Source organism: Vanessa tameamea, chromosome 12, assembly GCF_037043105.1.
Source record: "Vanessa tameamea isolate UH-Manoa-2023 chromosome 12, ilVanTame1 primary haplotype, whole genome shotgun sequence".
Taxonomy (NCBI): Eukaryota; Metazoa; Arthropoda; class Insecta; order Lepidoptera; family Nymphalidae; genus Vanessa; species Vanessa tameamea.
Genome location: NC_087320.1, coordinates 9,346,637 through 9,359,307, shown reverse-complemented (window position 1 = coordinate 9,359,307; position 12,671 = coordinate 9,346,637). Strand labels below are relative to the sequence as shown.

The 12,671-nt window shown below is 31.4% G+C and overlaps 1 protein-coding gene across 5 annotated transcripts in view; it reads right to left on the bottom strand.

Annotated features, from left to right (window-relative positions):
• Positions 1–4,089: 4,089 nt before the first annotated feature.
• Positions 4,090–12,671, bottom strand: part of LOC113392942 (peripheral plasma membrane protein CASK) — a 279,017-nt gene continuing 270,435 nt past the window's right edge. Inside the window, exons 12-23 of one of the 5 annotated variants that reach the window (XM_064216400.1) lie at positions 11,006–11,194; positions 10,299–10,463; positions 9,477–9,545; positions 9,079–9,108; positions 8,441–8,539; positions 8,182–8,320; positions 6,574–6,618; positions 5,935–6,054; positions 5,708–5,818; positions 5,463–5,570; positions 5,193–5,368; positions 4,090–4,572 (exon numbers count right to left, since the gene is read on the bottom strand). In XM_064216400.1, coding sequence (XP_064072470.1) covers positions 4,393–4,572; positions 5,193–5,368; positions 5,463–5,570; positions 5,708–5,818; positions 5,935–6,054; positions 6,574–6,618; positions 8,182–8,320; positions 8,441–8,539; positions 9,079–9,108; positions 9,477–9,545; positions 10,299–10,463; positions 11,006–11,194 — 1,431 coding nt within the window. In that variant the 3' untranslated portion in view covers positions 4,090–4,392. The remainder of the gene's footprint in view (positions 4,573–5,192; positions 5,369–5,462; positions 5,571–5,707; positions 5,819–5,934; positions 6,055–6,573; positions 6,619–8,181; positions 8,321–8,440; positions 8,540–9,078; positions 9,109–9,476; positions 9,546–10,298; positions 10,464–11,005; positions 11,195–12,671) is intronic. The other 4 variants (XM_064216403.1, XM_064216401.1, XM_064216402.1 and 1 more) reach the window with 4 other exon arrangements.

The window sequence follows — 12,671 nt, the reverse complement described above, 5'->3', positions numbered from 1 at the left end:
CTGAACAAAATATGTCCGAATTTGTTAAGAAAACAAATAAATTACTGATTTCAACAACTAAATGAATTGTGGTCAATTGACCGTAACTTGGTGCGCAAAATCTCAGTACCGGACAGCGCATTTAGTAATATACATATAAGTCAGTGAAAGACGCTTGGAAAATAAAACGACCATAATATTTTGTGCTCTTTATTCAATTTTTAACAGTTATATTAAGGTTTTATTTCAGTCATCATTAGTTGTTATTGGAAAAAAATCTAGGTTACAGATGTCATCGACCTTAAATCCATTTCAAATTGCATGCAATTTAAGACTATCGGAATCAATCTGATACTAATACATATCATTAAGTATCATCATATCAATTGAATACAATTTTAAATTTAGTAGATATTATCTTACTGTTATTTTAAAAATTAATAGGTAACTATTAGGTACGATTCATTGCCGTTTTAACTTTCGTTTCAATATCAGTTTAGACCTTAACTTATAATTTTGCAAATATTCCTCTACATGTGTTTAAATGTCTTTGGAAAATAACAATAATAATCATTCTGATAAAACTTATAATAAAAAACACATACTTAAGTATAAAACATACTTAAGAATCAACAAAAACATATAAATACAATTCTAATATAATTTATTTCCTTTTATATTCATTAGTGACTTTCGATAAGTCAATAAATAAAATAAAAAACAAATAACCAAAAAGACGGTGATGGAATGTTTAAGGTACAGATAGATTTGTGATGTATACATAATTGAAAATACTCTTATCATTAATAATATAACTATTACATACATAGATAAACTCTCACTCATTCATATATGAGTAGCACTAACAGAGAAAAATGAATTTTATCTTCTATTCTATCCGTCATGTTAATAAATGTCACTTTCTTACTTAAATATTCATTTTGTGAGAATGTGACAAAATATGTAAAACACACCGGTACCGATTATTACATTAACAACATCTCAACTAAAATGTCAGGACTGACATGATCGCTATCCTTTACAACCTCGCAGGTGGGAGAGAGATAGCAGTATTTTATAGTCCTGCGAAATTCGTTTAGTTAAGATTTAGAGTACAAATTGATCGACACCAATGCGTTCATTAAGAAGACGGTATACAGTTCAACGAATTAGTCTATGACTACTAAAATTAAAATCTATGAAACACAAACCTTTTTCAAGACGATATATCTATGATACGTGTGTGTTAACATTGTAACATGCTTTGCATTAAATTAATATTTTCTATTCAACATTTAAAAGAAACAATAACTACATATGTCATACATATTCATAAATAGTATTTTTTTATAATTATTTCATCATAATATTAAATATTCATATATATTTTTTTTTCAAATAAATAAATACCTAACATTTCAAATATTGGGAATGAATTGTCTAAGTAAATAAAATATATTTATACTAGATATAATTTGCTTCATATTTCATATATTTGTTACTATAAAATAATATATGTATATAAGATTAAGCGATATATGAATGACGGAATTTATAGATTATCTACCGTCTGTTTCAAAGAAAATATAATGCAATAAAGTAACCGCAACTTCATATTTAAATTAAAATAAATTATTTTTTAATATGGCAATACTATCCAAAATCAAACCAGTGCTACTCGCACGCCATTACGTCACACACCTATTAATAAATTCATGTATAATATATTAATTTTAACTATATTAAATCTTATCTGACTCCTTACATTATGAAACATTTTAAGATTTGAAAACATTATTTTTAACAAATATGTAAAGAAACTGTATAGCTATAGTTAATTATTATTTATTGACTATTAGTGAATTGTTTCGACTATTAGTGGTCTAATAGTGACAATTTAAAATGATAACTACAAAAAGAAAATAATTTTGGAATATTTTTAGACGAGTAACAAAACGAAATTTTCAAGTGCGAGTATTCGAACGCATAAATAAATTATAAAGGAAAACTTGATTAAGTGAAAACCAAAGAAATGGATTTATTTTTATTGCTTATATCGATTTCTTTATAAATCTGAGCAGTCGGATTACTACGTTGAGCAAACGAGGTAAAATACCCGCACTTTAAATTTCAAACAAAATGTAACTTTTTATTCTTCTGACCTTACCCCCTAAAACTACTTAAAGTAACAATAGTGAAAGTGAATTATATAGTAAAATTCAGCTACAAGGTAGTATCTTTACAGGAATGCAAATGTGCAAAAGGCGAGAATTTGAATAAGTATTCAAAAAGGCGACCAAAACTTTAAAAATAACCTTATTTTATATTTATTTATGGAAATATTTAATCAAACGTTTCTAATTTTTTCAAAATTATTATTTATACCCCCTAAAATATAGTAATTTTTACAAAAAAATCAAGATACGTTTTAGTTGATCGCCTAATTGAAATAACAAATTTACTTAAAAAGTTTACATTATCAAGGAAAGGGGAATGAATCAAACGATGTTTAATATTAAAACGAAATACATAAATACCCGATATCATCTAAATTATTACTCCAAAGATATCAACAACTTATATATTTACTGTTGCAGTTTCAGGAAAATGTAAATTAAAATATATATAATAAAAAATAAATACATCAGTTTAAACAAAAGCGATACACTACAATGTTTTTGCGACCCTGTGACTTCTAAAAACCTGTGATATAATTAGTCAAAAAGTTCCCCAACTAAGAAACAATAGATATTATTTTTTGTTTTCAATTTCCACACAGTTAACACTTTCATATTTCAGTGTTGCCATTAAATTTGAATATATTCTAACAATAAGTCATTACACATGTCATCTCATTAATAATTATTATAATAAGGTATCTAGTTTTCGTATTCGACGTTGTATTCTATTAATAAGTCGAGATTAATGAAGTCACGTGACATTTTAAAGGTCTAAATTAAATTGACGTTTTTTTAAATATTGTATCTCAGTTGGACAACCGTATCGTTACTTATAATAGGATAGATCTTACAATTAAATATTGAAGTAAACATTTGAGCTACAGTACACTCTAAAGAGTTATTCATTTAATTATTCCCTCCTTGTAAATTACCTACTAATGTATAATTATGTACATTGTTCTAAAAATCATTGAACAGTGTGATGAATTGTTCTTGTGATACCAGTCATTATTTGGCACAAAATGTTTTGAGCGGTGTTGCACCAAATCAAGACTCGACTGTTACGCAAATAATAATTTAAGAACAATAAATTAACACATGATATAAATAAATAATTAAATAATAACGATGTTTTATCACAAAATATATAAAGTATAATACTTTTTGGTTAAGTAACAAATAAAAAAAGGTCTTTTAACATGCTTTCTGTTTTAATATATGCCCACGCCCGTTTTTACTAAACATACTCTTAATAATTATTTTCAATATGATGGATTTTTAAATTATACATTTTTTTTTTATTGTTACAATAATTCAAAGGCTTTTCCAATGTGCCAGCGTGCCAATTATTTAAAGTGTGATAAGTTCCTATAACTTGTGACGAAAAACTTCACACCTCTAATTTTTTTTAAACATCGTTGTATTCTCATGTTTAATGTTCGATTTTTAAATTTTAATCCTTCGGTCAATTTTTCTCTCATGAAGTAGACTTTATTATTTGCAGGAACCTATTTTATCATTTACAAAAAAAAAAAAACTATTGCGTATTATAAAATATGGCACTAAATATTACATTTGAATTTGTACCTTAACACACAATTATAAAATCTATTTTAGCTTTAAACAATTGTAAATCGACATGTCGATGTATTATTTTGGTATTCAAATTAAAATACTGCAATTTGAATATTATTTAAATGTATCAAAAAACGAAAAAGACAATGACAAAGGACAAAAGTCAAGCGATCGAAGTTAAAATGGACAATCAAAATAAATCTCTTTATTTGGGTAATAAGATCTATTTCAGATCGACATTAAGAGTAACAGTCATTAGATTAATTGATCATTCATTGTAAAAGAACGATCTAAAGTATTACAAGAGAAAAGTTGGAATTTTGAAAAAAAAAAAAAAATTACAAAACATAGTGTGTTTAGATTGAAATTGAGATTATCGTCGTAACGAGAAATAGATTAAAATTAAACTATAGGCGTAATATCAAATCTATTTTAGATCGCCAACGAGAAACCAAGCGTCTCTGGAGGACCCACTTCAATTTGATATACAAGCAAACGACATGTCGATTGAATACATACAAACACGAAAATGTACTTGAATTCCAAAGTCCAAAATGTAACGATCGACACGTCGATACGTTTAAAAAGAAACTGTAAGATTAGCGGAATAAAGTCTATTTCAGAACGGCGGTATGACTTACAGGTAGCAGTCGGTAGGTCAATACACCCAGGAGACGGGCACCCACTGCGGCGAGGAGCGCATCCTCGCGAGCGCGGCCTCCAGCTGGGCGAGCGTGTCGTCGATGTCGTTGTTGACGATGGACATGTCGAAGTAGTGGCCGTACGTCCGGCGGAGCTGGTCGGACTCCCGGGCCAGCACTTCCAGAGACCCGTCGTACTGAAAGTTCGATTATTAAAAAATCAGCGCACCCATATACATAGTAAATATTCATTGGCAAACGTTTCCCCTGTGTTTATGTGCTGATATATGTGATATTTAAAAATATTTAAATTTTAATAAGAATGTTTACATTTAAACTAATAGTAACCGAGGCTGTTAAACAGTGTTTTACAGTTCAGTATCAAAAGAGGAATAATAATCAGTACCAATAAATAATAATTTCTTTGAACATGAATCATAAGCATGGCTTAGTTTCGTATAAGGAGTTAGCAGGAGTGATATCAACATTTAACACGCAGAACCGAGGGTTTAATAAGTTTATTAATTTAGTTTGAAAAGTCTTGACAAGTTTATTATAAATTAGATCGGCAAATCGATGAAAAGTTAAAAATTAAATCCTGTCTTAAAAATCCTGAAGGTCACGTGTTGGGAGCGCCTCGCCGATTATGTCAAATCTTGGAAAATCGGGGAGGCAACACTGGTCTCTTAAATATATTTTTTGGACAGGAGGCGTGATTGCCAGAACACTAATTGTAGCCGGGCACTTGTTTTGTTATATGTAATAGGACTATATAGGCAAGGTCCATTGGCATAATAGCAAAATAAGTTTTACTTACATCAGCAACGTTGTTCAAAGACGGTGCTGCGACGAACACGACGTACGGCGCAAACTCTGCAGTGCGTAAGATCTTCAACGCTTGAGGCTCCACGTCCAGGATGGCGATACGACGCTCCGAGTGGATACGACGGATAGTTTCCAGTTTAGTTCCGTACATTGCGTCTTCGTGAGTTCCTGGAAAACATATAATTCATATTATTTTTCAATAAGCATAACAGTAATTGCAGTTGTTTTTTTTAAATCTCACATGGATCAAAAGTTAAAATACCGTATTCTAAATATTCATTTGCAGCAATATCAGCCATCATTTCATCGTGAGTTACGAAGTAGTAGTGTCTGCCGTTTTCTTCATCGGTACGCGGAGGTCTAGTCGTATCTAAAAACAAAAATAAACAAAACAAAATTATTAAAGGATTTCAACCATTGTTAATTCAATTCATGATATTGTAGCAAGCACCAGCCGTAACTTTACGTGCTTTGCCTTCGTAGCAAACTGGACCAGAAATAACTCACGTGGTATAGGATAAGCATATTGGTCGGGATGACGCGCAATGAGCGTATTCTTGATATGACGACGACCGACTCCATGTGCACCCAAAAGCACTATGGTCTTTCGTTGGAAAGCTGAAATTTTATATAGAAGATTTATTGAAGGGTTGATTATTTTAACAAAACATATATTTAGCTCGATTGATCGAAGAAACCGTATATAATTAAATGAGAAAATAATGGAAACTCACAGGGAAGTTTAACAACTTCTTCATAAGTAACAACATCGAGCTGATCAAAGACGGCATTGTGTTTCGCCAAATATTTATCCTTTGCTTGTTTTTTCTTTCGTCCAAATATCGAACAATTGACTGTAACAAATACAGAAAACAAAATATGTTAGAAAATATCCGATTAAAAATGATTTTATCTTCGACATAGTATTATTATAAAAATAATAAAAATTATAAGTGAACTACTTCTCACTAATACCGATTGGTTATTTGTAAATATTCTCGATACTTGAACAGCAATAACAATAAATCTATTATTTAATTAAATAAAATTAAAAGCTGACAACGTCGGGGATAAGTTGTCAATATTTTCAAATTTAGAAAGAGAAAATAATTATCTAAAAGTATATTATTATGCATACGAAATGGCATTCTATTCAAAATCTGATAACACATAATCTTAGCATGTACACTGCTACCCTAAATATTATCAACAAAATACAATACACTACTAATACAATTAATGTTATAAGCACTGGTACCTTACCAAAAACTGACAAAAATTATATAGAACGTTACAATATGTCTACTAAATTTTCCTGAATTCGAACATAATGACGACCAGCAAATTCTCTATCCATTAGTCAAAGAAATTACCTGTATTCTCGCATCCATCGGTATGCGACACGCAGCCTTCAGCTCCTAGCCGCACAACATTACAACACGATCATGCAAACGAAACTCGCAATGGAATGGAATATGAGGGCCACTACATAAATAGGGCACACATTGGGGTATGCTTAGCCAATGGGTCTAAATAATTACTTCCACGAGTACTAATATACATTTATTATATAATACTACGTTCATAATAGTAAGCGATGTTCATTATGAACACAAATATGTATGTATATATGCATATATATAAATGAAAATATATTACTGAATTATATTTACACAATTAGACAAAACATTCGGAATATGATTACTAAGGAACTTAAAATAAAGTAATTCCACGATATATCATCATCCAGATTCTGTATGTATAAATGTATCATTTTCATTTTAAATAATAATGATAATGACTCTGGAAAACATTTACAAACATATTAGACAAGATTTTTGGACTAAACGAAAGAAAACTATGTAGACAGTTGACTAAGCAAATCCCAAAACACGAAAAAATTATGTTATGGAACAAACTCCCTCGAATTTTTGACAACTTGACATCTTCATATTATCATGTTTACATTTTATCTACACATTTCATACACTTTGTACCTAACTAGGGATTAACGGTTTTAATAAATTGTCAGGACTGACGTGACTAATACCATGCATATTTAGGGTTTTATGACGTCATAATCATTCAATTATATCGGGAGCTGGTGTAAGTGGCGGAATAAAAGAAAACTTTACATACCGACTGTAGATTTGTCCATATACGTTAATGTTTGAAAGGAAAATATGAAATGTTAATATTTTGAAACAAATGCTAAGATTAAGATGACGATGAAGCTAAGATCCATCAAACATATAAATCTAAGGTTGCAAATATTGAAATGTTAAAATTTTACTTGTAGGTAAAATAAAAATTGAGACTGTGAAGTGCAACGAAGATTAAACAGATAATACTTTTAACAGGATTTGAGTCCTATATAAACACTGCTATAGCAAGCGTACCTCTAAGGAGAATCGGACAAGATGATTTATTTTTTCAATAACTATTCCATCCTAAAACAACACAAAGGAGCTAGGAACTTAATGCTTAAAGTTTTAATTAAAGTATACACACCGTACTCGAAATTCAAAATGAATTGAAAACAGATCAGGCAATTTCTGTTATAACAAAAATAATCTTAACAGCACCTTTAATGAAAACTGAATACAAGAAAATAATTTAAAATTTCACCAACATTAATCAAAGTTTCGCTTTTTAGTTAGTGATTTTCTAATCTATTAATCACCATACTTGCCAATTTCGGTGGAACAATATATTGTACTCAGATTTCTATTAGCCTTAATGGAACATTTGCTGATGAAATGTTCCCAACGGTTATACACAAAAACTAATTGCAAAATGGCCAGACAGTTATCGTTTCGAGTAATTCTGGCAATACTGATTTTGCGTGAATAATAAAAATTTAAACGGTTTCACAATTATTAATTTTGTGTCTGACCATATTAAACTGGCACCAAGCAACACCATATTTTCCTAGCTTAGCAAAAACACACAATGTTAAGACATATAATGAAATAAGAAACCTTGATCCGTATTAGATCTTTCTGCTGCTGCACAAGCTGCTCTCCATTCTTGGAGCTCTGGGCTCGGGATAAGACCAGCGGAACCTCCTGAAGCATCTTTCCTAGCTTGCCACCAATGAGAATCATCTTTGCTTATAATCTGAAATTAACGATACTCTTTCCATTAGAAAAAGAATCTTTACTATAATATAGAAATCAACTGCTGAAGGCGCTGCTGTAACTTACATCCTATGTAAGTAAATTTTAGTTTATTTAGTACCTGCAATATGTCTCCAGTGTTAAAGGCTATGCCTGCTTGTGCGCAAGGTATGAGCTCATCTTCCAGAGGATCATAGTCGAATTGTGCTCTAACGAATATCTGAAAGTATTTTTTTAATTTATTACTCCAGTTCCACAGAAGACGCCGCTATTACTGAAATATTCTTAATGATTTTTCTTAAAAATGTTTTTTTTTTTTAATTAACCATACTGACATTGATTTATATAAACCTACAAACAAGCTAGTAATTTTATTAACGATATTTTTTTAATTAAATCAAATACTCTATTCTCTAAATTTTGCAAAGATGCGAATAATAAAATTATTCATTTATGGATATGCTAAACTAATATCTGTATGTAGAATATATGATGAGGTTAATAATTATGAATATGATTTAGCTAGAATTAATGCATGAACCTCGTCAGTAGTTCAGATGAATGTGATAACAACGGTGATATAATGAAGCAATGGTAAAGAACAACAAGCGCACAGAAACGGAGGAACGCGAGGACGCGCAGCCATGCCCGGATGAGAACAATACAAAACAAAATAACGTAACTGAAAACAATTAAACATAAAATATGATAAACAAAACACAACATAAAGTAGCAACGGCTCTGGTAATCGCTACTTACTAGCACGGGCGAAGGCTTTATCCGGAATAGCTAGTTAGAAGAAAATAAAAAAAGATTGTTTTAGTTATTTATTTATTTTTATTCACAACCAGTATGATGCTTTTAGGACAAGCAGTTATTGGCTATTTATGTGCGCTTGCCGACTTTTGAATCAACTACTTTTTTTTTTATTAGTTCTCAAAACCACGCATTAGTGCCACACAACTATTTGAAATAAATATTAGAAACTACATTAACCACACACTTTTATTTCTAGTATTAATAAAGTTGCCTTCTTTAATTAAACTTTTAGCACAATGCACAGCATTCCTAGAACACAGAGACTTGAGGGTTGCCAAGAGCACTATAAGTAATTAATTAATTTCAATATTGAAAATAAAATAATTTAAATATGTTACCTCACAAGGAGGCGGAGCAGATCGATACGACGGTACTATCTTGAACGTTACCGAACCGCGAGCCTCTCGCTGTAAGACGATTCATTTTGTTAGATTATTACAAAACAATATTAAATGTCTAAGTAACGAGTCTCGTCGGTATGTAAGACTGCAGATCCGAAGGTCCTGTATTAAGGTACAGGTTCATCAAGACTTCTACTTATGAACTAACACAAAATAATATGACATAGATGTTTCTTTAAAATTGTCAACTTACTAACACCGGGCTGTTTCTGAAAATTAGTGACCAGAAAAAAGCTACAATTAAACTTCATTGGCTCGACCCAGAATTCCAACGCAAATCCTTACGATCATTAGCAATACAAGATAGCCCCCAGACCAACGAGGCCTATAAAAATAATCATATATCTAAATAGTAAAATAAAGGTTATATGTTTTTAATTAAAAACTTCACTCTAAGGAGACACGCGATCTGAAAGAAATCTGGAAAAAAATATATATTAAAGAAGACATTTATAATATATAGACTGATGATGTCCTGTCATCCTAACTCGTTTCATCCACGATAGCCGGTTCCCGAAGCTATTTAACAGTTCGACGTGATTTAAACCCAAGATTTTCGTTTCTACAGCCTTTTAGCCTCTTTTTTTTCTAGATTAGATGAAATTGCGCTCGGAGATAGCCGAGTCCCGGACTTTTTTTAATTCACCTCTCGATGGGATAAAATTTGTAGGGACGGTTTGTATGTTGTAGGTAAATTCTTATAAATTTCGCGCGGGTAAAACCGCAGATTCAGCTAGTTTACTATAATGTCTTTCATACCAGCATCCTTTGAAGTTGTGCAACGGACTGATTAGCGACGGGCGTCCCGTTGATTTCCTTGATCTCATCGCCAACGTGCAATGTAGCCTGTCTATGAATCATGCCACCGTGCATAATGCGTGCCACGATGCATCGACCGTCATCTGCTAGCTTCAACGTTATACCCTGGAATATATACCTGATTTATGATATTTATTTATTAGGCGGTAGTATTCAATTTATTGACCATCATTAACTTAAATTGTTCATTAATCATTAACGATTTTGTTTTTGTAATATATCCGATTTAAGTACATTGACTATAAATTCTAATATATTCTTTAATCTGAATTACACGTATTAGACTGAGTAGAAAGCTTCTCAAATTTTTCACAGTTGTAATTTTTCATAAATGATCAATCTAAAAAAGAGTATTTCACAAAAAGTTTTTGTTCAATCCATGTGCTAAAACGTTAAAAAAAAGTTGTTCTTTAAATTGTATTGTCATCAGCGCCAAAAGTCTATGCAAAATTTTAGCCCAATTGTAAAAATGATTCAATATTTAGTTGCAATATGTGACTGATATTTACTAACAGTGAGGTTAAATAAAAGTTAGTAACAAACGACCAGTACATCTTATATGAACAGCACGAGTCATTTAAGATTTTATATTTATTATTTTATTAACTTAAAACAAATATAATATTTAATCGAAAATGCTCCATTACCATGGGTTCATCGGTGTTCTTCTGGAACTGTACGAGGCGCACTCTGGTCACGTTTTCAAACTCGGGTTCAGTGTCATCCTCCTCTTCGGTCGGAGGCTGAGCTCTGCCGTTGACAGGAGGCGGAGAAGCCCGCAGCGACTCTTCGCCGTACACCTCACGCGCGACCACATCGTGTGCTTGTAGTAGGGCCTGTTTAAAAAAAAAAACAATTATTAAATTTTTTGGCAACACTTAACTTAATCGGAGATCGGCGCAGGTTCATAACCACGAAAGCATTAAGTATTTCCATATACATAGTTTGTATATATATCAGTCAAGATAAATAAACACTCATAATTAAGTCGGATATGATTTTTACGCAGTTAGTATACACGTGGTGTGATCTACTAACTGGCTTATAACTCGGATGGACGTGGTCTATTCACAGACCGTTAATTTTAAAGTTTAAAATAACGAAATAAAGAATTTCGTTATTTTAAAATCAACTCATGTTTATTGTTGGTAAAGTACGCATTCTACAATCATTCTACACATAAAAAAGATCGATAAAGTAACTAATATAAAAATTGGTATGACTGTAAATTATATTTAACGAACACGTTTGCTAAATTCGCAATACAGAATACGATACGAGTATTCCCTCTGGAGCTGCCAATATTGCGGCTATCCCTTAATTCGCGAAATGTTCTATGCGCAACATTCGACAAATTCTGGAAAATCACTGTAGATTGATGTATAAGTCGATAAATCGATTATCGCCAGATTGCTGTTTGCCTGTAATAATAGGATTGATCAAGTATTTGGAAGTGTGTTATATGATTTGCAGTAGTTGAGGAATGTATAAATACATATATATATTTTATAATCTGATACGAGTCGATTGCGTCTGAATCTAATCTTTGAAGACTACGTAATAAAATATTCCTTTTTTTTGTTGACGCAGGATAAATCTTCATAGATACCAGACTCCTGGGAGGGATGTCGGGTTATGTGAGTTTGTACTCACTAAAAACCCCTGCGATGGCCGCCATCAGCACGGAAACGGATAGGATCGCTTTCGCAATACGTCCGCTGAATAAAATATTCCTAATAATTCAAAATAATTCTTTAACGTATTAATTTCAAATTTTAAGTCTTAATGATATGGAAATCCAGACAGCAACACACATCGAAACGAAATCATAAAAATGCATATAATTCGGACGATCAATATCAAATTCGTATTAACCAAAATAAAAAAAATCGGTTACGTCAACCGTTTTATGAGACCCGAGTCGCTTTGATACAACGCGCCCTAAAGAAATTTAATCTACACGATGTCCCAAGTTCTCAAAATTCAATCATGCAAATATTGAAATAATTGAAATCCTTTTACTGTGGCACTCCATAAATAAACATCTACTAAAATAAACAGTTGTAAATACATACATCCAAATATATATCTTTATTATTACAACCAAGTGTATTGTTCCCGACATTAACGAGTCAATTTCGTTCAACAATGGTCTGTGATGCATTCAATGACAGTCTTTGATCTAGTATGTGATTGGAATCAGAGCCTCGACCATAGGACGTACGTACTCTCTTTGTATTTATCCGAAACCACATTCCTAGTTAATATCACAGAGGTCGGTTTGATTCAATCAAGGTTTCCTTTTACTACACA